The 25,286-nt window shown below is 39.2% G+C and overlaps 1 protein-coding gene across 2 annotated transcripts in view; it reads left to right on the forward strand.

Annotated features, from left to right (window-relative positions):
• The window catches only part of IFNAR1 (interferon alpha and beta receptor subunit 1), a 36,507-nt gene extending 12,056 nt beyond the window's left edge, over positions 1-24,451 (forward strand). The window contains exons 3-11 of one of the 2 annotated variants that reach the window (XM_045006811.1): positions 2,401-2,603; positions 3,870-4,027; positions 10,295-10,442; positions 12,696-12,813; positions 13,698-13,897; positions 16,879-17,033; positions 18,632-18,779; positions 19,872-20,026; positions 24,005-24,451. In XM_045006811.1, coding sequence (XP_044862746.1) covers positions 2,401-2,603; positions 3,870-4,027; positions 10,295-10,442; positions 12,696-12,813; positions 13,698-13,897; positions 16,879-17,033; positions 18,632-18,779; positions 19,872-20,026; positions 24,005-24,232 — 1,513 coding nt within the window. In that variant the 3' untranslated portion in view covers positions 24,233-24,451. The remainder of the gene's footprint in view (positions 1-2,400; positions 2,604-3,869; positions 4,028-10,294; positions 10,443-12,695; positions 12,814-13,697; positions 13,898-16,878; positions 17,034-18,631; positions 18,780-19,871; positions 20,027-24,004) is intronic. The other variant, XM_045006818.1, reaches the window with a different exon arrangement.
• The last annotated feature ends 835 nt before the right edge of the window (positions 24,452-25,286 follow it).

Raw genomic sequence — 25,286 nt, forward strand, 5'->3', positions numbered from 1 at the left:
CCTCCCCCACACTTCTAAAAAGGTTCTGGCACTCCTGTCCCCAGCCCTGCCCCTTCCCATCTCCAAGCCCAGTGCTCATGAGTTAAAGGGGCATTGGGCTGGTTGGGGGGGGGGGGGCATGGTGCCCCTCAACCACAGGGCCCTGGGCAGTTACCCACCCATAATGCTGGCCCTGCCACCCCCCCAAAGTGATGGTCCCCACCATACCATGCAACCTTCACATCAGCGCTGCCCCCTGTTCTCCAGCTGCCTAGGTCTGAAGGCAGCATCTCCATCAGCAACAGCTCAGATGTAAGGGTGGCAATGCTGCGACCCCCCTCCCCCCACAATAGCCTTGTGATACCCCTCCCCCACAATCATCTTATTGGTTGGGACCCCCATGCTTATAGCACCCTGAAATTTCAGATGCAAGTATCTGAAATCATGAAATTGACTACTTTTAAAATCCTAGGACTGTGAAATTGACCAAAATGGACACTGAATTTGGTAGGGCCCTAATTATGTATCCCTGTGTATATCTGTAGGTCTGTACCTGTGATAATTTGAATGTTCTCAACATATTGAAAAAGTGCAAAATAGCGAATGCTAGGAACTTGAGAATTTCACTATGAAAACACAAAATTATGGTTCCCATTGCAGCCAGGACACTGACTCGTGGTACTACTTTGTGTTTGGGAAACACAGTAGAATTAAGTGTCTGAAAATTCATTCCTAAACTGATGCACGCCTATGAAGCAACCGTGGCATAGTTCCTGCAAATCATATATTTCCTGTGTAGATGTTCCCCAGTATTGGTATGCATATCATTTGTAAAAACACATTCAGTAGTAACGGTGCATACAGAAAGAGAAACATTGGCTGGTTGGTCTTAATTTACAAACTTTGGTCATCAGATTAAACTGTTTGTATATCCTTATTTTCAGTTAGCTCCTTTTTTTTTTTTTTTTAGTTTGTGCTTCTTGCTTCTTTCTAATGTGACTACTATTTCTCATTACCCTTTCCCAACAAATAAATTCACAAATTTGTCTGGCTTAATAGCAACTCCGTAATTAAGATGTCAGAGAAAGAATCATATTATGTATTTGAACATGAAGATTTGGTGTGCTTCTCTTTATTTTTTGGGTGGGAGAAAGGTGGCTTCAAAAATACAGGTTTACCTCAGAAACATGCAACTGTTGAATACAAAATATAGTGGTTATACAAGTTTTCTCTCAGTTTTCCAGTTTTTTCCTCTTTTAATTATGTCTCATCTCTCCCCTATTGTTTCTGCCACTTCCTGATGTCTGAATTGTCTTTTGGAGACAGGTGGTTTTTGGTGAGAAGCCCAGTTCTGATAGGATAGAATAGTTCACTCTCCTGTGTTTTCATTTTATTCGGTTTTCTTTTTCCCAATTGTTGTTTCTGATTTCCTATTCTGTCTCCTTTCCTTCATTTCTCTCCTTCCCTCCTCCAGTCTACTCTCCCCTCAGCTATACTCTTTACTATTCACAGCTCTCACTCGTTGTTCCCCCATCCCTTTCCTTTGCCACTTAGGTCTCCTCCAAGCACTTTTTGCACCCCCTATTCTATGAGTGCACCTGAGGGGTAATAAAATACACCCCAGTTTGGTAGTGCACTCAGGGTTTAATCCCAGAAATGATAATCCTGAAATGATCTCCCCCCCCCTCAAAAAGAACAGGAGTACTTGTGGCACCTTAGAGACTAACACATTTATTTGAGCATAAGCATTTGTGGGCTACAGCCCACTTCATTGGATGCATGGAATGGAACATATAGTGAGGAGAGATATATACATACAGAGAACATGAAAAGGTGGGAGTTGCCCTACCAATTCTAAGAGGCTAATTAATTAAAATGAGCAAAGAGTCCTGTGGCACCTTATAGACTAATAGACGTATTGGAGCATGAGCTTTCGTGGGTGAATACCCACGCGTGCATCCGACAAAGTGGGTATTCACCCACGAAAGCTCATGCTCCAATATGTCTGTTAGTCTATAAGGTGCCACAGGACTCTCTGCTGCTTTTACAGATCCAGACTAACATGGCTACCCCTCTGATACTTAATTAAAATGAGCTGTTGTGTTTAAGTGTTGGACTAGAAAAGCAAATTGCCAGCATGTCTTGGGGATTCCTTATTCAATAATTAACCCAGACTAGCATTCATAAAGTAACCTAAGTTAGGCAGGTTTCAGAATGGTAGCCATGTTAGTCTGTATCAGCAAAAACAACTAGGAGTCCTGGTGGCACCTTAGAGACTAACAAATAAATTAGGTATTCTAGAATTCTGAGACCAATTGAATATCTTTTTGACCACCAGATGGTGCTGATCAAAATACAAAATGAATGTTTACATTTTCTTTTATCACCAATAGAAACCTAATTTTATTTTTTTACTTGAAGAAGATTTGAGAATTATGAGGAAGAAGAAGAAGAAACAGATTGGAAAGAGATATCTGGCTGTCAGAATGTCACTGTCCTAGAATGCGACTTCTCCTCAGCAATGACAGCTTATTTAGATTCCTATAATGTGCGTATAAGAGCTGAAAAAGGGGAAGAAAAATCTCTGTGGTCTACTACTTTATCATTTGTACCATATTCAATAGGTATGTACTACATATGTACTTTGTTATTAAACAGGTTAATTATTTTTCAACTTAACGGTGTTATAGCACAATATAAAATACAGTGTAGATATTTGTATTCCCTATTATTATTATTATTTTATTTTATTATCAGCTCTGCTGTTTTATAGAGCAACTTCCTTTTATGCTTTTAATAGTAGTATTTATATAGTAACTTTCCTGAGATCTTGTCCAAACACAAGTTGTGCTGTTTTAAATAACTTGACTAAAGCAGTACAAACCCCTTCCATAAGGATGGCTAAATCCCATTTGTGCCTTAGCAATTATGGGTGAGATTTTCAAATTTCCCAACCTTTACTAAATTATAGCACTGTATGAAATATGCAGTGAATAGCCTTTTATATTGCTTGGACCATGTTATTTCTATTATCAAATATGTAATTAAATATTTACATTTAATCTAATTAGTAATCAAAATACCTGTGAAGTATGTAAATTAAGATTATTTTGAGACCCTTAGCTCTGACTATTCTGACTTGCATGCTTAAAGTTATAAGCTTAACATTGCTAGAACATATCTAATGTTATAAGCAGCTTTAAGTGATTGTCATGGAAAATTTATGACCGATGAGTCCACCATACATAATGTGTGTCAATTATTCTTCCCAACTTTTGAGCTATGCAGCACTCCAGTGGTAAAGTGTGATGTAGGGCCCATTGTTTTTGCAGGTCATGGTTTTCTATGGTGGCCATCTCTATGCTGTACCCACCCCAATGAATTTCATGCCTAACATTAGGAAAGAGGCAGGATGGTCCAGATTGGGGGCAAGCCAATTCCCTGAGTACCATGTTTGTCATTGCCCCTGTGCTGATATTGGCAAATGTATTTGAGAAGCTAGCGTTCCAGCAGTCCTACCTTCTACCTTTAATTTACCACGAATGATAACCTATATACAGCTGAATCCTTCCATTAATATTGGGTTTGTTCTTGGGGAATGAGCTTTTTTTAAAGTAAGTCTTTCTTATAACCTTATTCCACAAATTTATGACTCTTCATTTCAGAATCAGGCAGTTACTGTGATATTGTTACAGCCAGTAAGTATTATTTTAACTATCTTCAGTCCCAGATAACACTTGGAGTTTATTCAGTTAAACTACTGTTAGATTCTACCTGAAGAACTTAAAATTAAGTACTGTAGGCAGTTCCTTGTAGTTGACTTGTTTAAACATGTAACTTCTGATTTTTCAACAGTTGTTGTGCTTCATGATAATGTTTAATTTTTGCAGCTAAAATTGGTCCTCCAGGAGTGCAGTTAGAATCCATAGATGGAGTGGTGAAAATCAACATTTCCCCTCCAGAAGAAAATCAGAACAGAAAAATGTGGACAAATGATATAAGTTTTACCTACAATGCAGTGTTCTGGGAGAACTCATCAAATGCAGAGGTATGATAGGGATTAAAATTAAGTTTAAAATATTGTTTTATTTACTTCAGTTGCTGAGCCACTTCCTAGAATTACATTCTGCTTTTTATTATTTTATACATATGATATATCCTAATTTCTGTGTGTAGCTTGATACATTCACTGTTAAAAAATAAAGTGCATTGATTTGCTAGACTGTATTACATCTCTTGCTCAAAGTTTTGGTTCGGTTGCTAATGTCATTAAGCTGGTCCATGCTTAGTTGCTTAAGAACATAACAGCCATACTTGGTCAGACCAACGGTCACTCTAGCCCAGTATCCTGTCTTCCAACAGTGGCCAATGCCAGGTGCTTCAGAGGGAATGAACAGAACAGGCAATCGTTGAATGATCCATCTCCTGTTGCCCATTCCCAGCTTCTGGCAGACAGAGACTAGGACACTCAGATCATGGTGTTCTAGCCCTGACTGTCCTGGCTAATAGCCGTTGATGGGCCTATCCTCCATGAACTTACATAGTTCTTTTTTGAATCCTGTTACAGTTTTGGTCTTCATGACATCCACTGGCAACGTGTTTCATAGGTTGACTGTGCATTGTGTGAAGAAGTATTTCCTTTTGTTTGTTTTAAACCTGCTGTCTATTAATTTCATTGGGTGACCCTTAGTTCTTCTGTTATGTGAAGAGGTGAATAAGGAAGTGTTATACACTATCTCCACACCAGTCAAGATTTTTATAGACCTCTATCATATCCCCCCTTGGACGTCACTTTTCCAAGCTGAAAAGTCCCAGTCTTTTAACCTCTCCTTCATATGGAAACTGTTCCATACCCCTAGTCATTTTTTGTTGCCATTCTCTGTACCTTTTCCAATTCTAATACATCTTTTTTGAGATGAGGTGACCAAATCTGCACACAGTATTCAAGATGTGGGCTTGCCATGGATTTATATAGCGGAATTGATACTTTCTGTTTTATCCTTTTCCTAATGGTTCCTATCATTCTGTTAGCTTTTTTAACTGCCGCTGCACATTGAGTGGTTGTTTTCAGAGAACTATCCATGATGACTCCAAGATAATTCTTCAGAGGTAACAGCTAATTTAGATCCCATAATTTTGTATGTGTAATTGGAAAACATTATCTCAATGTGTTTTACTTTGCATTTATCAACATTGAATTTCATCTGCCATTTTGTTTCCCAGTCACCCAGTTTTGTGAGATTCCTTTGTAACTCTTCGCAGACTGCTTTGGATTTAACTATCTTGAGGAGTTTTGTATCATCTGCAAATTTAGCCACCTCAATGTTTACTCCTTTTTCTAGTAATTTATGAATTTGTTGAACAGCACTCCTCCCAGTACAGACCACTGGGGAACCCCAATATTTACTGCTCTCCATTCTGTAAACTGACCATTTATTCCTGCCCTTTGTTTCATATCGTTTAGCCAGTTATTGATCCATGAGAGAACCTTTCCTCTTATCCCATGACTGCTTACTTTGCTTAAGAGCCTTTGGTGAGGGACCTTATCAAACGCTTTCTCAAAATCTAAATACCACTATAATCCACTGGATCACCCTTATCCACGTTTGTTGACCCCCCTTAAAGACTTCTAATAGATTGACAGCAAGATTGGTAGGGCAACTTCTACCTTTTCATGTTCTCTGTATGTATATATAGCTCCTCACTATATGTTTCATTCTATGCATCCGATGGAGTGGGCCGTAGCCCACGAAAGTGTGTGCTCAAATAAATTTGTTAGTCTAAGGTGCCACAAGTACTCCTGTTCTTTTTGCAGTCTAAGACAGTTCCTCAGATTTGTCACCTAAAAAGAATGGCGCAAGTGTGGAAATCTCCCTCACATTGTTTACAGTAAAGATGCAAAGAATTCATTTAGCTTCTCCACAATGACTTTATCTTCCTTGAATGCTCCTTTAGCACCTCAATTGTCCAGTGGCCCCACTGATTGTTCAGTAGGCTTCCTGCTTCTAGTATACAAAAAATTTTACTGCTAGTTTTTCAGTCTTTGGCTAATTGCTCTTCAGATTCTTTTTTGTCCTGCCTAATTATACTTTTACACTTGATTTGCTGACATTTATGGGCCTTTCTATTTTCCTCAATAGAATTTAATTTCCAATTTTTAAAAGATGCCTTTTTGCCTCTAACTGCTTCTTTAACTTTGTTTAGCCATGGTAGCACTTTTTTGGTCATCTTACTATGTTTTTTAATTTGGGGTACACACTTAATTTAAGCCTCTATTATGGTATTTTTAAAACATTTCCATGCAGCTTGTAGGCATTTTACTTTAGGAACTGAACCTTTCAATTTCTGTTTAACTAGCTTCTTCATTTTTGTGTAGTTCCCCTCTCTGAAATTAATGCTACTGTGATGAACTCACAGCTCTTAGCAGGCTTTTAGAGCTCTCTGTGAGGCTTAAGAAGGGAATTTGAAAACTTTGCCCAGTTTCCCTGCATGTCTGAGGCAAGTGATCATTAATGTATTCTTTAGAATCAATATACACAATACTTATCTCCCAACTCCACACAACAGTACCAGAACAAGTGCCGGTCAGATTAGATACATACTGAGATTATGCGTATGTCCATTTGGGAGACCTACTGTGTTTGGGCATTTTTAAAGGAAAAAATCCCAAGGCCCTCCCAATACATTCTTGCATTCAAGAAAAGGTGAGTGACAAATCTGTCAGTCCAGTTAGCTGAACTTTTACTAAAAAGTTTAGTGAGACCAGTGCAGTAAATCTTGTCCTCAGTATGGAGCCTATAATTTCTATAGAAGAGTGGATTTTATGTTACTCTAAATAGTTAATGAACTAGAACAGGGATCGGCAACCTTTGGCATGCGGTTCGCCAGGGTAAGTACCTTGGCAGGCTGGGCCGCTTTGTTTACCTGCTGCATCCGCAGGTTTGGCCGATTGTGGCTCCCATTGGCTGCAGTTCGCCTCTCCAGGCCAATGGGGGCTGTGGGAAGTGGTGCGGCCCAAGGGATGTGCTGGCCACGGCTTCCTGCCGCCCAAAGGTTGCCGATCCCTGAACTAGAAGGTAGAGCCAGGCTTAATGTGAAAACACTTCCATGAACAATGTTTTAAGGATGATATATCTGCAAAGTTGAAGACTCAGATCTTCCTCAGACCCTGCCCAAAAATGTCATCTAGACTTTTTGTAGTGGACTCTTCTTGACTTCAATTATTCTTTGGCTAGAAGTGGTAAATGGGGATTGGGCAGTCTTGACCAGTTAGTCCGTCAGTGGTGTGTTGGTGATGATCAACGTACCTAGCATTAGAGGGACAGGGAAGGTGATCAATTTCAACTTTTATTGAATCAACTTCTGTTGATTAGAGAGACATAGGGCTTGTCTACACTGGCAATTTACAGCGCTGCAACTTTCTCACTCGGGTGTGAAAAAACACCCTCCTGAGCACAGCAAGTTTCAGCGCTGTAAAGCACCAGTGTAAACAGTGCAGCGGGGCTGTGAGCCACGCCTCTTGTAAGGGTGGGTTTTTTTAGTGACTCTCTGCCGTGACCACACAAGCCATGTTAAAGTGCTGCCACACAGCAGTGCTTTAGCGTTGCCAGTGTAGACTTAACCCATGCTTTCAAGCTTACACAGAGTTCTTCTTCCCGTCTGGGAAGGGTACTTCAAGTGTCACAGCTAAATAAAAGGTGGAACAAATTGTTTAGCATAAGTAGTTAACACACGTTTCAAGGGACTATTAAAGGTGATGTGGCCTGTTAACAGGCCTCCAGAAATGGGGGAAAGGAAGAGGGTGGGGGGCAGCTTGGAGGATTTGTTAGTGGGTTATAGATTGTTGTAATAAGCTATAAAGTGTCTATTGAGTCCTTAATTTTTAGTGTCTAGCAAAGTTATGAATTTAAGCTCCCAGCCTCCTCATTTTAAGGTATTGTGCAGGTTTTCTTTGACCTTTCAGTCCTCATTCTCAGATATAGAGTGATCACTTTTTGAAATGTTCACCCACAGACAGTGGGGTATTTTTGTTTTTTATCATTTTCTTGTGAGAGTTCATTCAAGAGCGTAGTGATCGTCTGGTTTCACCCACATAGTTGTTGTTGGGGTATTTAGTGCACTGGATGAGGTACACCATATGTTGTGGTAGGCATGTTTAGGATCCATGGATCTTGAAAGGTGTGTTGATCATCATAGCAGAGCAGATATGTCTGCAGATTTTGCATCTGTTCTGACAGGGTCTGGCGCCACCTGAGTTGGTGTCCTGGTTTGTGGGGAGCTTGCTTCTGATGATGAGCTTGGAGAGGATTTGGGGGGGGTTGTTCGAATGCCAGAAGAGGGGGTTCAGGAAGGCATTTATTTCAGGCTAGGGGTCCCCATCAAGTATGGGTGGTTGTTGTTTGATACCCCATATGGGTTCCAAGGTGGGGTGGCAAGTGACAACTAGGGGGTTATATATAAAACCTCATCTGTCTGCACACTTCTAGTTGTCAGCTACCACCCCACACTGGAACCCAACTCAAATGCCCCAATAACAACTATGTGGGTGAAGCCAGACAATCCCTACACTCTCTCAAATAAGATGAGGCAGGGAGCTTAAATTCATAACTTTGCTAGACACTAAATATCAAGGACTGAATAGAGATGTTATGGCTTATTACAACAATCTATAATTCAGTAACACCCCCCAGCTGCTTCCCCCCCTTTTTTTTTTCATTCCCCCCTATGACTGGAGTGGTGTTAACAGGCAGTTTTGCCTTGAATGGTCCCTTGAAATGTATGTTAACTGCTTATGCTGAACAATCTGTTCCACCTTGTATTTAGCTGTGACACTGAGTACATTTCCCAGACCTGAAGAAGAGCTCTGTGTAAGCTCGAAAGCTTGTCTCACCAACAGAAGTTGGTTCAATAAAAGAGATTACTTCACCTACCTTGTCTCTCTTGCCTTGTCTACACTACCACTTACACCAGCAAAATGTATTTCAGGGGAGTGGAAAAAAACCACCCCTGAGTGACATAAGTTTTGCTGGCATAAGCGGTAGTGTGCACAGCGCTGTGTTGATGGGAGAGCTCTCTCCCATCAGCATAGAGCAGCTAAATGAGTGATCTTACAGCGGCAAAGTTGCATTGGTACCTCTGTAAGCTCGCTAGTGTAGATATGGCCTCTGATTTCCTGGGACCGACGTGGCTACAGCACCACTCTTCGGCTGTGTCTACACTACGCACCTTTCAGTGACACAACTGTGCTGCTACAGCCATGCCACTAAAAGGCACACAGTGTAGCTGCTGTTTGCCGGCAGGATCCCAACGAGTGGCAGTAGCTTTGTCAGCAAGAGAGCTCTCCTGACAAAGCACTGTGCACACTGGCGCTTTTTGTCGGCAAAACTTGTGGTGTTTTTTGTTTTTGTTTTGGGGAGGGGGTTCCACACATATGAATGACAAAAGTTTTGTTGTTCAGGTTCCAGTGTAGACAAAGCCTTTCTCAGTAGAGCTTAAAGGACTTTGCAGAGGAGAATAAGTATCATTATCCTCATTTTACACACTGGAAAACTGGAGCACAGATCCTCTATAGCTAGCATGCCATAACACTCAGGGTGAAAGGATGCAAGATCTTACCACTTCTGAAAGTAAAATCCCATTTCTTATCTTTAGAAGAGAGGTATATGAATTGGGTATATGGAAGGTCTATACATTTTAAGGTAATTTGTTACCATTATTTCGCTGAACAGTACAGGCTGACCTTTTCCTCATTTTTTATTTTCTCTTCTATCTTCCTGCTTTGTGCAGGGAAAGGATTTATACATTTGTCTGACTGGTATAGGAAAGTTGGGAAAATCTCAATTATCAGATAAGAAATTACCTTTCAGAATATTAAGAGTAGAGAGAAATTATGTATCGTTTAAAATGCAAAAAAACACTACAGCATAAGAAAAATATGAATCTATTGCTGGGATTACTTTCTATAGCAAACTATTATCAAATAGGGAACTATTTAAATTCACTTCAAATTTGCAGAAAGCATTACAAAAACATGGGGTCAGTTTATTTTGTTCAGACATTTAAAGCTTTTTTTCTTTCCATTCTGTACTCCTTGTAAGTTTCAGGTGAGTTTTGAGTATACTGTATCTTAAGATGGTTCACAATTAATTCCCACAAATTAAATGTGCAAAACTACATTAGCATGCCAGTAATATAGTATGAATGAAATATTATCTTATCCCTAATGTCTGAATGTATCCAAATGTCATATGTGCGGGTGATGTCAAGAACAATTTCCTTAATATGTTGTTTACAACTGTTTCTTTATATATTACAGCCAAAAAGCAAAACTATTAATCGCAGAGACACAATTTATGATCTTGCACCAGAGACTACTTACTGTCTGAAGGTTCAAGCACGCATAACTTCTGAAAGAAAAGTAGGTTCCTTCAGTCCAGTGTACTGCATTAAAACTACAGATAAAGGTAAGGAATAAAAATCCTTTAAACTCTCTAGTAATCAAATCCTACAACTAGCTTGATAGATTGCAAAATCCATTGCTCCAAAGTAGTAGAACTGTGCAAAATTACCAACATTTCAACTGATTTCCATGTAACCTTGATAATCTGAACATCAATTATCTAAACTCCGTTATGGACAGCTTAATGTCTTTCAGCATCTACTGAGGCTTTTGATAGTGAAAGGAATTTTCAGTTACCCAAACATATTCAGTGTCCACCATTACATTTAGATTATCATGGTTCTATTGTGCTCCTAGATGCAGAAACAAATATTCCCATATTTGTGAGTTTGGTTTAGGATAAAACTGTTCAATTCCTGTAAGATATTGTTGTGCATATGTGGAAAAATTGAATCCATTTAGTTGAAATGTATGATTTTGCCAAGTTAACATGCTATTTTTGTGCAAACCCTGACTTTTTTTGTTCTGAAGCCCCAAAAAGTGATTTAGAATGTATTTGCTTGCAGCTCATGAATTGTCTTGCAAAGTGCATTTATCATCTGTCCAAGTGACTTATTTTTTTTAAAATAGACCTATGAAGAGTGTAAAATCCTTCCAATTGTGTATGTAGGAATATAGGACTTTTAGTACTGAATTAGACGAGTGGCCCACCTGGCCCAGAATCCAGTCAGAGTGTGATCAGTCCCAGATGATTCAGGAGAGGTAGAAGAAATCCTTTTGGAGACAGTTATGGGATAACTTTCCCCAGGGAAGGTTTCCTCCTTTTTTCCAGAAGCTGGAGCTGATTTATCCTTGAAACACTTATTTTAAAAGTTTCAAGTAACTGATGAAACCCAAATAAATGATTTTTTTCATGGATTACAAAAATAAACAGTTAAAGCAGTAGAAGAACAGTACTAAATCTGCTACCTCAAAGCAGAAACAAGTACGAGTTTCAAAAAAGAATTATCCTCTTAGTGCCAATGCCCTAGTTCAGTGGAACTTGCAGGAAACGTGGTAGATCTGAGTTAGGGCTTACTGAACAAATAAAACTAACATATATTGATAAATGCTGCTTTCATTCTGGTAAGAGAGAAAAGACCAGGAAATAATATTTAGTTAGTTAGCTGTCTTCTCAAGAAGAATTTCTAATGCAGTTATCTAATTTGGAATTTTAATAAGATTAACATCCCTCTTCTTGCAGAAAGTGTCATGGTAATGTTCAACTGTGTAAGGCTTATATTTTTCAGCTTGTAAACTTTGGTTAAATTATCAGCATTACTGTGTTGTACATATAGTAGACTTCTTTAAAACCAATAAATAGCATCATTCAAAAAAGTGACATGAGACCTTTAATGACAACAAAGGTCTGGACATGGTTTTATGTACCTCCACCAGAGTGCCCCGCCTCATAATACCACTGTTGAATATTTGGTTCAGTACTGTCCCTCGGGAGGGGGAGCGTGTTCATCTCCAACACACTTTCATGTAGCAGCAAGATTTTCCTTGCTGGTATCCTATCCAAGTGCAGACCAAGTTCTATCCTGCTTAATTTGTGACATCTTTAGAAAAAGTCCACTAGCTATGCTGTCTTTTATTGGTTTGCTATGGGGTTTCTTACTCTGGTCCATTAATTAACAATGGAATTCATGATTTTATGTTTAAAGTATGCTATTGCTGTGGTTTGTCACAGACGGCAGCCAAGGAATTGGAATCCGAAACTACTTTTTATATGGTAATATAGAATATATTTATTGCTAACCTCAGTTTCAGTTTGTTTTGCTTAAAGTGAATTGTCTATTGTTCCAGATTCCTTACTTTTATATAGCTAAATTTTGCACGGTGTAAAATCCCCCAGATTTGAGATAATGCTATGATGAGAACATCATCAGTTGCATCATAGTGTTCTTTATTTGCAGATCTTCCAGAATATGTAATTTTGTAAACTTGTATTCATGTACATTATTCCAGCCAGATTCTCAGTGACACTGACTTCTCAGCATATTTCCATATTCTAACATTTTTGGGCTGTCTAATATTCTCTGTTGATTTTAAAAACTGATGCTTTCCTACAGAACCCTTCGAGAGTTACATACCACTATGACTTAATCAGCTGTGTGCGCCCACTGCTATGATGGCAAATCACCGAATATTTTAAAGTTCTATTCACACAGTTATTTAAAATATACTATACAGATTTTCTTACTGTGGGGAAAAATAAGTATACATGACTTAAGACTTATTGACGATGGTGAGTTTTGTTTTCTTTGCATTTTAGCGTGGAATGTACTACCTTATCCAATGAATGTGGAAGTTCATGCTTTGAACATGAAGTTTCTTCTATCCTGGGATAATCAATATGATCAAAATGTGAGCTTTACTGTACAATATCTCAGGTAAGTTAAATAGTTTTTAAAGCTTTGCTGCTTAAATAGACTTTAAACTTGACTGTTCTAAATTGCCCTTGATTAGGCCTATGAAGCTAAGTATTCCTAGAAATTCAAGTATGATATTCGGAAAAGTATGTTGATGTACTCACTGAGGTAATGGGTACTTCATCCAGTCACCCATGTGGTGTGCTTACAAGAATAATACCAATGTTTGATCATTGACGTTCACAGCACTCAGTTTCTCTCTGAAGTTTTGAATACCTGCAGGCTAGGCTTCTAAATGTGTACCAGATACTATTTCGATAAGATGAACACTCACATTTCCTAATCTGTCTTAACACCAAGGAAATCGGTGAGTTGAAGTTGAGAACTTAAACATGTGAAAGTCAGAAAATGCAAATGTTAGAGTCCTCAAAGAAATTTTAACATACCCACATTACATATACTCTGGGATTTTCAAACACTATTAATGGTTAGGCTGCAAATGTGTAACTTAATATATTTGGGGTATGTGCAGTGAGTGCACAAATGTTGCTGTCCTCATCTAAATTTAAATGTCCTGATTGGTTCAGTTTTTCACTGAAAATGTTGCATTTAATTTATTTTCCCCACTCTTCATTATAATTAAGAATGAACATTCCATAGAAAAGGTTGAGTTCTGATGGAATGCTTTGAGCATGTCAGCAAAATAGTTGACACAGAGCTGCATGATACAGCTTTGGACTTTGAAGAAGTCTTTGACATAAATTTACACATTCATTGCATGTGTTTGCCTAGAAACAGTGAACAGGAATGGACGTAGTCATTCAACTGTAAATTAAATGGAAAAATATTGTCAGTTTGATTAGACTGGGGAGTTCATATTGACCACAACATGTCATTTATTCTAGTGGATTTTTAAAGAGTCTTCCTGAAGACTATTCAGATAAATGGATCACTATTTCTGGATGTGAAAACATCACTACTGCACAGTGTGACTTCTCATCTGACATAACCATTAGTGGAATTTACTTTCTCCGTGTACAAGCTATGAATGGATATAATAAATCACGTTGGTCTAATGAAATAAAAGTGGATCCTTGTGTAGTAAGTAAGTGGATATATTTTCTTCACCATTTTTTGTTTCTCAGTTGGTTTATACATCGTTATTATCTGCATTCAGTATATTCATTTTCATCTTTAATATATTTCTTATTTTTATAGTTCCCCTGTAGAAACACTGGGTGAAAAACTGGCACCACTGAAGCCAGCGGGAACTTTTTCCATTGATACCAGTGGAGCTGGGATTTCACTCCTGGCTTGAAAATAGCAAATTACTTACTAAAATTGAGATGCACAGCATCTTCTGCACTTTTTGCATACTTTAACTTTCCTCATTCATTAACTATATTACATTAATCATTTTGTTATGTAAATCTTAGCATACCAGATCATAGCAGGAGTCCCTCTAATCTGGCATTTGCTTTGGATGCAGGGTGAGTTCCTGATGTCAGAGAAGGGGGAAACTAGAAAACCAGTTAATTGTGGTGTGCTGTAAATGTGGGAGAAGGGATTCCTTACAGATCTGGTCCTCATATGTATGCTAGTTTATGCTCTAAAGTAGGCACAGTTGGGAAAGTAAATCTCATACTTTCCTGGTGGACTCTGTTTTTCTCTAAATGGACAACCTATCCTAAAATCTCAATGATATATTTTACTTTTCACCACGAACTCTCTGTATAATGTTTTTCATGAGTAATGTACCCGAATGCATGGATGCTAAATATCTAAACTGTATTCTGAAATTCATTCACCAAAATTTGGGTTATTGCTGATTATGCACTATATGTATCTTATGACTTTAAAAAGAAACTTTGTATTTGTGGGTAATCTAAGCACTATACCCAGATGTACAGACACTCTTTTTCTCAACCAATGTATTATATATTTTTTTTAACATTAGCTTTAATAAAATTTTTATTTCTAACTAGTGGTTTGCAACTCCCAGGGAAGTTATAAAAATGACGACTGGAGAGAGGGTTGCAAGGCACTGAAAACTTTACTACGATCTAAAACGGGTTCTCAAACTTCATTGCACCGCGACCCCCTTCTGACAACAAAAATTACTACATGACTCCAGGAGTCTGAAGCCTGAGTCTGCCCAAACCCCACTGCCCTGGATGTGGAAGCCCAAAATCCCGGGGTTTCAGCCCCAGGTGGTTGTGCTCAGGCTTTGGCTCTGGCAACCCCATTAAAATGGGGTCACAGACCCACAGTTTGAAGACTGCTGATCTAAAATAAAGAAAATCTTGCTCTGGCACTCCTTGCACACCTTACTTTTCAGTGTCCTCTATTTTGTCAACCTTTCAATGCACAAACAAATTATATAGGCTTATCAGTTTTATCATTTGTTAATTTTTTTCAACACCTTTACATTTACTATAAAAGTGTTTTATACTTCGAGTTAAGGAGTTTCAACCTGTAAAGGCTGAGAAAACATTACCTTATAACAGTGGTCACCAACCGGTTGGCCGCGATCACCGGCAGTGCAGTGTGGTTGCTGCTAAGGCACTCCCTCTGCCTACTCTGGCCCCAACCTGCTCCCGGAAGCAGCCAGTGCAGATCTGCGGACCCAGGGGTGGGGAGGTAGAGGTCTCCTTCTGCACGCTGCTCCTGCCTGGAAGCACCTCCCCTGTAGCTCCCATTGGCTGGAAGAGCTGTGGGGTCGGTGCTTACAGAGAGGGGCAGCACGCAGAGCCACATCCCCCACAGGGGCCGCAGGGGTGCATTTGCCCCTTCCAGGAGCGGTGTGAGACTGGGGTAGGCAGCTGCCACCAACTGGGAGCTGCCGGAGGAAAGTGCTGCCCGGCAGGAGGCCACACCCCAACCCCCAGCCTCGAGCCCCCTCCCGGAGCCAGCACCCCATGCCCCTTCCTGCACCGTGAACCTCCAGCCCTCTCCTGCACCCTAACCCCCCAGCCCAGTGAAAGTGAGGGTGGGGGATGGAGTGAGCAGGGCAGGGCTTTGGGGAAGGGGTGGGGCCTTGGGAAAGGGGTGGGATAGATCCTGGGTTGCCCTTAGATTCAAAAAGTGATCTTGGGCATAAAAAGGTTGGAACTCACTGCCTTATAAGATTTGGCTTTTCTTGCCCTTTTACTGAAGGCTGAAAATCAATAATGCTTCTCACCTGACTTATACCTCTGGGGGTAAAAAAGGAACTGTTCCTAATCCAGTTGATCAGTTTAAGAAGCACAAAGACTGTCATAGTCCTTGTAATTGTTGCTGAGTGGTAGATTTGAGAGCTTTGCATGCGGGCTTCCCATTGGAGAAGAAATTGGTGGTATGGAGTCTGGGTATATTAGTTCAACTTGTTTGTTTTATGCTATATACACCAGTCTTTTGAACACAGGTGATCACAAATAGCGTGCATGTCCCCTTTCAGAAATCGCAGTATATAGATCAGTGTCTGGTTTTCAGGAAGAAGCTCTGCCCCAAGAATTGACTTTAGACAGAGGAAATAAGACAAGAGTGCAAACTCTCCTGCTGTTTGCAACAGCTTCCCCAACAGAATACATACTTTACCTCAAAAATTAACAATAATACAGCAATTCTTCAAAGAATGGATAGTGTTTGCACATTAAGGAAAAAATAACTAAGTCTAACAGTGCCATCTGGTGACTCATACTTGTTTTTATCATGCTAGTATAAATAAAAATGTTTTCATTAGCTCTCCCTATTAAATTAAACTATCCAGTCGATATTGCAATGCATGTTTTAAAATTTCAATAGCTCTATTTTGACTGATATATATCACAACTTCAAAATATCATTCAGAGTGTGACCGAAAGCTCAAAAACAACAAATACAATATTAACGCTGAAACATTAGGGTTAAACGTTTACATCATTGTGCCTGCTTTCCCATTTCCCCCTATTTGTTTTTGTAAAGGTACTAGTAAAAGCCAGATTTCTAGCCATAAATCTGAAAACCTTTGCTGTTATGGGTTTAATCACAGCCGTAACATTTTTTACTTACTTGTTTTAGCTAACAGATTTTTAACTTTTTTGTGTGTGTGTGTGAAATCTTTTAAAGATGAAATTGGCCCTCCAAGCGTAACAGTAAGCTCCAATAAGGATTCACTTCGTATCCAGCTCACTCCTCCAGGAGAGTCTGAAAATAAGTCCATGAGTGAATTTTATGACTTATCTTACCGCGTTCTGTACTGGAAAAATTCTTCAGATACTGAGGTAACAAAAACTTTTTCAAACTTTTTTAATTAAAAAGGTGTAATAAGTAGCATGATTTTAATGTTACACTATTTAATGTTACCTTCCCCCTTAAAAATTTTTAATTTAAAAAAAGCCTTGCATATGATTTTCTTGTTGCAGAGCTCACATAAAATGTAAAATCTTGCTGGGATATATACATCATAAAGTAGGCAAAGAGATGGTAATATTGGTTGGTTGATGACAGTTATCCTTCATGATATTGCATCTGTACAGTCATTTTAGGAATCTTGCATGAATGGCTGCTGAGGGATCATTTTTGAATAGTTGACTGCATGGCTCTCTGGAAGCAGTTTATTTAGGATCTGACGCTGTGCACGTTGAAGTAATTGAAAACGCTCCCATTGATATTCTTTTTTTAAATTCTCAGCACTGAAGTTTGTATAGCATTTCTAGTTAATTCAGAGCTAAGGTTAGACTGAATTTCTCTGCATTTATAAATTCACACATTATTTTTAGTTGACATTTTGATGTGATTTTCCATTTTTAAACTTGTGTAATAAACTCTTTAACTTTGTTTTACAAGACTACAATAAGAATGCACATATGAAAAGAGATCAGAACACTTTAAACATACCAGAAAGTTTGATGTCTGTACAGCACAAAGTTTGAAGTGTACTTTTGCAAGTACCTTTGCAAAATAGTGAAAATGGTTAGTTTGTGGATTAATACTTTCTAAATGTGGTGTGATAGACCCACGCCAGTTGGGTACAGCAGAGTAGCAGAAGGCAGATATACTGACCACTGGATTAAGAGTTTTCTGTTCCCTGACTGACCAGAGCAGGGGCTGCTCCAGGCTAATGAGAACACCTGACTCTAATTAACCTGTAACGAGTCAGGTGAGGCCATTCAGTTAATGTGACCACCTGACTCTAATTAAGGCCCTGCTGATGCTATAAAAAGGGCTCACTCCAGTCAGGCAGAGGAGAGCCAGGGGAGAGGAAGTGCGGCTGAAGGGCTGGTTAATGAAGACACCCTCAAACCATCGTTAAAGGAGCCCTAAGGTAAGGGTGAAGAAGGGAGAAGCAGGAGAGCTGTGGGGAAGTGGCCCAGGGAAATGTAGCAACTCTGGCAGTGAAAGGTTGGCTGCCAACAACTGCTACCATTAGGGTCCCTGGGCCGGAACCTGGAGTAGAGGGCGGGCCCAGGTTCCCCCCAACCCACCACTACAGGAACAGCTCCTGGAAGGGGAAGCCAGGTCCCTGTCAGGACAGGAGGCTGAACAGAGACTGTGGGAGTTCTCTCACCAACCTCCTTGCAGCCTATGATGAAAAGGGCTCAGTAGACTGTAACCCTGGCCCTAGAGAGAGAAGGGCTACGTAGAGGGTCACAGTGAGCCACTGAGACTAGCATAAACCATCTAGAAGCGCAGGACCCACGGGAGCAAGTTCAGAGCTCTTCCACAGTGGTTTACAAATTGAAACTTTTTTGATTTGAGAGTGAAGTATAATTAAAATTATACAAAAATTATTTTTTCAGTATTGCATTGCCTACAATTTTTAATACAGTTGAATCAGTCTTGTACTGTTTTTTACTTGCATTTCTTATTTTTCTTTCAGGAGAAAATCAAAGAAGAAGAACAGTTATTATTCACAATCTCTGACTTGACACCCTTGGTTTTATATTGTTTGAAAGTGCAAGCATTTTCACCAGCATATAAAAAAGATGGTCATTTTAGTGATGTGGAATGTATTAAAACGCTTAATGGTATGAAAAGTTTAAATATATGTTTGGGATATATTGAAACTCGGTTCAGAAATTTTTATATAGAATGGATGAAACACTTTAGTAAATCCCAGGTTCCTCAAAAGAGAGCTTATTCTCTGATGCTTACAATTCTTTGGAATTAAGAGCTGGATTCTGCCACCCTTACTCATGTTAAAACACTTAGTATCTTACTCCACAAATCTACTTGATGCCAGTGGAAAATCCACTTGATCTTGCAAGGTGCTGAGAATTCTAGCCCTGATTGTTTCAATGATCTACATACCTGCTTAAAGTTAAGCACACACTGCAGTGCTTTGCTGATTGAGGCACCTGATGAGATGAAGCCTTAAATAGAGAAAACAATATCCTGATTAAAGGCAGCAGAATATGGTCCTGTGACAAACTGCTGGGGATACCTAGAGCTGTGAGACTCTGTGCTACCCCTTTCCATCTGAGCTTAAACTTAATTTCTTTAAGTTTGTATTTCTTCAGCAGGTGAATTTCTTAAAATACGTTTGTCTCATTAATGCTTAAACTAAATTATTGTGGAATTTGTTGCCACGGGAAGTCACTGAAGCCAAGAATTTAACAAGTTTCCAAAAGGGATTTGATATAAAAAATATCCAGAATTGTTGTTGATGACAAATTTTGGAAGGGGTATTAAACTTCATGCTTCAAAGTTTAGGGCAATCTCAACTATTAATCAGGAAGACACCTATGTGAGAGGCAGATTGTCCCACATCTTCCTACTGTGTGGTTCTTATATTTTGCTCTGGAGCATCTATACTGGCCACTGTCGGACAGGGAACTGGACTAGATGGACCTTGGCTTTGATTCAAAATGGCAGTTTCTGTGTACCTATATTTGGTGCTGAAAATCTTTTGCTTTGTTTCAGTAGATTGCTCTAAGCTATTGGGATGGTGTGAAGATTTATTCATGTTCATGTAATGATTTCAAGAAGTAAAACACTGTGTAAATGTGAAGTTTTATGGTGTAGCCTTTACATTGTATATGATCTTTAAATGTAAAGATCTTGGTGATAGGGCACTTCATGAATATCTAGATTAATGATTATTTCCTTATTTTTTTTAGATAAAACTTCACCTCTGACTATTTTGAAAACCTTTGTAATCGCCATGATTGCCTTCTTCTTTTTTGCATCATTTTTGATTTTTGGTATATATTATATATCTAGACGGATCAGATATGCATTCTTTCCATCATGCAAACCTCCTTCAAACATAGAGGTAAGGTTTTGACTATCTTTCCAAGAATGTAACTTTTCAAGGATCAAAGAACACTAGAATGTCATCACATAATATATCTGATTCATTATTCTAAAGAATAGTGTCAGGGAGACTTGCCAGATTAGATACCAAGAGTTTAGTGAAAGTATGTGAATTAGTCTGATATCTTGTGATTATTACTGATTTCTCTAAATCTGTGATAAGCAGATATTTCAATTTGTATGGAAAAAAGGGAAAAGCCTATTGAAAGCCGTTACAAAATAACATTTTAAGATTTCTACCTTGTCAAGCTGACCCAAAGAAGGGGAAAAGTCCGTTTCAAATTTTAGTTTTAAATAAAGGAATACCTTTGTGCAAATGTTTTTCTTCCAAGCTTCAGGTTTTGCTTTAAAAAAACCTACTTTTTATAGGACATTACATCATCTAGTAGCTGATGGATAAAGAATAAGTGGAGTAGATGAGAATGAAGGAAGTTCATGAGGAGTGCTCCTTTCCCATGAGTTCCTCTGAGTCTCCAACTCATGTTCCATTCTCCTCTGCCCCTGAACACTCCTAATTGCACTGTGGTTGATGGATGAGGAGCTTAATTTTTGTAGCTGTTGTAGACAGCTCTGTTTTCCGTCTTTAGCTCCTTCATTCATCTTAGTTCCATTTTTACCTGTTTACTCAGGTGAGGGATTGGTTTAATGTATACTTTTTCTCCCTTCCTGCTAATGCTGAAGGTAGTGAAAAAGTTAACACAAGACTCGGCCAAAATGATACCAGTCACTGTAGCATGGCCAAGACAGCAATAGTACATGAACCTTCTACTCCTGCAGAGGGAAATACAAACCTCTACCAGTAATGATGGACTTGCTGTCCCAGTAGAGGGAGGATCTTTCATCCAGATCCAAAATCACTATATCTAGTGTGATGGATGATAGGACTTAAAACAGATTTTAAGAAACCTTGTTCTGTAGGTGTGCAACATGTAATAATCAATTCTAGAAAAGTAGACTAGAAAAATGTTATGATTTTAAATGGAGAAATTTTTTTATGGCTGACTGACTAGGATATTGATCCTGTATCCATTCCTATTCAATATATTTTAGAATATTTATTACACTTAAAATCTATGGGTTAATCTGTTTCCTCACTTAGTCCACTTGGCAGCAGTAGCAATTTTTCATTTACCTATTAATGATACATATTTTTTTCATATTACTGTTAAAAGGTTTTGCAGGGTTTATTGAACTTGTAGCTGCCAGTAGGAAATCCAGTTCCTCCATGGGATCTAAACTTTGTATTAATGCAGTTATCTCCACCATTCAAACCTCTCTCCATAAAAACAACTTTATAATGGGAGTTGCAGTTCCATAATTCTTCTAGATAGACTGTGTGTTTTGATGGTAGACTCTTTCTACTGTTTTTCATAAGGACAAGGTTGTACCTAGACCTCACCCCAAGTTTATCCCAAATTTCAGATTTTCATGTTAATCAGTATACTGGTTATCTTTCCTGGATCTCATGCTCATAAGGGTGAGTGTAGATTAGCGTTCAGACATAGTTTTATTGTTATCTGGCTAGAACTAGGGAGTTTAGGCCTTTCCCAAATTGTTCATTTCCTGTGCTGGAAACTTTAAGGGCTGAGCTGTTTCTGCACAGCCCTTGTCTAGATGGTCTAGACAGCATATAGAGTAGAGTTAAGATCTCTTCTCTCTCCTCCTGCTGGTCTCAGAACTCTCTCAACTAAAGTGGTTGGTACCTCTGTGGCATGTTAGGCATGTTCCTCTTTTTGAAATATGTAAGCTGCCATTTGGGGTTCATGTCTCACTTTCATTAAACATTATAGTTTAAATTTGGTATCTAGATCTCACGCTCAGTTTGATAGAGCAGTGTTTCAATCTTTATTTAATTAGGACGCTGTGTGCCTCCATCCTTAGTTTGGCAAGCAGTATTTAACAATCTCATGAGGGAATGTTCAGTGGAAAATAAATTTAAAAAAAAAAAATTTGGTTACTTATAACCAAAGTTCTTTGACATGGATTCTGTATACTCACACTCCCTGCCCGCCTTCCCCCTTCTGTGGAGTCCCAATTAATTCCTTGCTCTATGGGGGATAGGTGGGACTGTGTCCCTTTTTATAGCCTCCCTCTCAGAACATGCTCAAATGCTGATGGGAGGCTTAGGAAGGGCATACAAGCACTCTGGCACTGCCACGAGAAGATCCACTGTCCAAGTTGCACCAGTCAGTGCATCCCAGGGGTGTGAATATGCAGAATCCATCTCAAACTCCAGTTACAATTAAGTAATTTTCATTTTTTCCCTTCTGGGTTGATGAGATGAAGTTCTTTGACTTCACCCATCTGTCCAGTTCTGGAACAGTATGATGAAAGGAATGTGGTTACATCCCCTTACTATCCTCTAGTATATGAAATGATAGAGCACAAATATCTTGTAAGGGAGGGATGCCACTGGCACTTTCTCCCACCCAAACCATAACCCTGTCGTCATTTAAGCTGCAGTGACTGAAACCAGGAGTAGGTCAGGCTCAGGGGTAACTACGTTGAGGACTGTATACAAGTAATCATGGAACAAAAGGAAGCCTTTTTCTTCCTTCCAAATCATAAGCTCCACTTTTACCTCAAAATAGTTCCCACCGTCATGGGGTAGTTCCTATAAACTGTCTTCAGTCTGCACATGTTCAAGTAGTGTTTGTATGGAAAAATACTTTTTGAAGTTGTATTGTTGTTCACATAAAACTTAGGTTTGCTTGAGAGCGCCCTTTTCCTCCACATGCACCTTCACAAGGTGCACACGTTATGGCTCACAGCGTTCAAATGCTGAAGTGTTGCAAGAATCAGCTTTCACAGGACTCTCCCAGTTGCCTCTGAGAACGTTATGCTGTTGACAAGGTGGAATGTCACTTGGACAGTGAACCTTGTTCCCAGTGCACTTCTGCTGCAATGAAGCCCTTAGCACATACGGTACATAGTGCTTTACAAACATTAGTATCAGTCAAGTTGTGAATTAAACAATATATCTACGATCAAATTATCTGAAAATTGAATTGCAAGGCAAAATTTCAGCTGTTTGTGTCAACTGTAGACTGGCAACACAGTTCATGTAATGCTTTTTTATTTATAAGTGTCCCCTTCAGAGGAAACGATTTAAAATATTTTAGTCTAGGGTTGAGTTAACAGTTCACTATTTGTAAAGTACTGAGGGGCATAAGACTGGATGGAACTCCTTCCCTTATCTAAGTGCCCCAGCACCCACTGTCTCTCTCTTTCAAATTTTTCCTCAGAACCTTTTCTTCCCTTGCAAAGCATGCAAATGCTAATCCACATCAGTTTAAAACAAAAAACGTACCTACTTATTACCACCACTGCCCTGTCCCCAAATGCACTAAGTTCTTTCTCTGAGTCTCAAAGTGTGTACTTGTGTTGGTGTAGTAGCTCCCTGCTCCAAAGGGCTAGAGTCTGTATAGTCTTTTGTATTTTGCTGAGCACACTGTTAGCAAAGTAAAAAAATGAGAAATTAATTATGGCCATATAGATTGATAGACTGTAAGGCCAGAAGGAACCACCATGATCATCTAGTCTGACCTGCACATTGCAGGCCACAGAACCTCACCCGCCCACTCCTGTGATAGACCCATAACCTCTGGGTTATTGAAGTCCTCAAATCATGATCTAAAGACTTCAAGTTACCAAGAATCCACCATTTACACCATTTACATTAGTTTAGAAACATATCTAAATACATTTTGTAATACTTGTCTGTATTTACATACCAAAGCAACTTTTATAGCTAAGTTACTAACTCCAAAAAAAAAAAAAAAAAGGTGCCATACTATCACTATAAGTAGAGGCATCATTGTACCACAGAATCTAATGGGAACAAGATTGCAAAGCAGCTGCATTAACCAAAGCCATATTTAAGCTTATAACTAATAATTTTGTTTTTCCTCTCTCCTTCCATTCTCCCCATCTGCAGTGCCTTGGTGGACAACCTTTCAACAGTCCATATCTGTCAACTTCAGAGGAGCCAACAGAAAATTGTTGTATAATTGAGAGTATTGTTATAGAGGAAACAGATCAAACTGATTTTAAAGACTACAAACACTCAAAACAGAGCACTCGAGATTCAGGAAATTATTCTAATGATGATGATACTTCTGGAACTAAAGTGTTAGAAGAAATGCTAGAACAGGAAACAGCATAACTGAAAATAACCTCAAACTTGAGACTGGCAGCCTAACTAGCATTTTGCTGTTCTCATTACATATGAAAGAGTCATTGCCTGACAAAGGCAGGCTGATAGACTCATAGACTTTAAGGTCAGAAGGGACCATTATGATCATCTAGTCTGACCTCCTGCACAATGCAGGCCACAGAATCTCACCCACACACTCCTGTAACAAACCCCTAACCCATGTCTGAGTTACTGAAGTCCTCAAATCGTGGTTTAAAGACCTCAAGGTGCAGAGAATCCTCCTGCAAGTGACCTGTGCCCCACGCTCCAGAGGAAGGCAAAAAACCTCCAGGGCCTCTGCCAATCTTCCCTGGAGGAAAATTCCTTCCCAACCCCAAATGTGGCAATCAGTTAAACCCTGAGCATGTGGGCAAGACTTACCAGCCAGCAGTCAGGAAAGAATTCTCTGTAGTAACTCAGATCCCACCCCAGCTAACATCCCATCACAGACCATTGGACATATAACTGATGTCAGACTGTTGGTCCTAAAGTTTCCAATTTTGCTTTTCAGTAGTGCAAAATGAGTTAAATGTGAGGAACAAATATTACTACTGCTCCTCCAGGAAAAGGATATTCTTCTGGTATACCATTTTGGTTGGTATTTGATACTAGTCTTTCTGTTTACCATGTGGATCCTGTAACATCAGCAAAAGTCCCGTGACGTCTCCACGGAAAAGACAATCTTAGCCCATCTATGTTGCTGGTAGTAGATGCCAACATATGTAGGCTTCCTTAAGCCTGCTCTTGAAAATCCTGGTGCCAGTGGTGCATTGTATGTGCTGGTGTCAATTCTGTTAACTTTAAACTTATTACTATCAATATGCCCTCTTCCCAGACAATTCAGCTACCTTAGCTAACATGCAGAGGTAGAGGCAGAAAAGAGATTTTTCTCAGGTAAATATTAGCTGGAGGAGTTAAAGGAAAATAGTGGATGCTTGTTGTAAGAATAGTTTTCGGCAACTTTTGTCTTGATCATTCTAGCCTAACAAGCACTACATCCAGAATAAAACAGTGATCTTCCAAA

Source organism: Mauremys mutica, chromosome 1 (genome assembly GCF_020497125.1).
Source record: "Mauremys mutica isolate MM-2020 ecotype Southern chromosome 1, ASM2049712v1, whole genome shotgun sequence".
In the NCBI taxonomy this organism is placed as follows: domain Eukaryota; kingdom Metazoa; phylum Chordata; order Testudines; family Geoemydidae; genus Mauremys; species Mauremys mutica.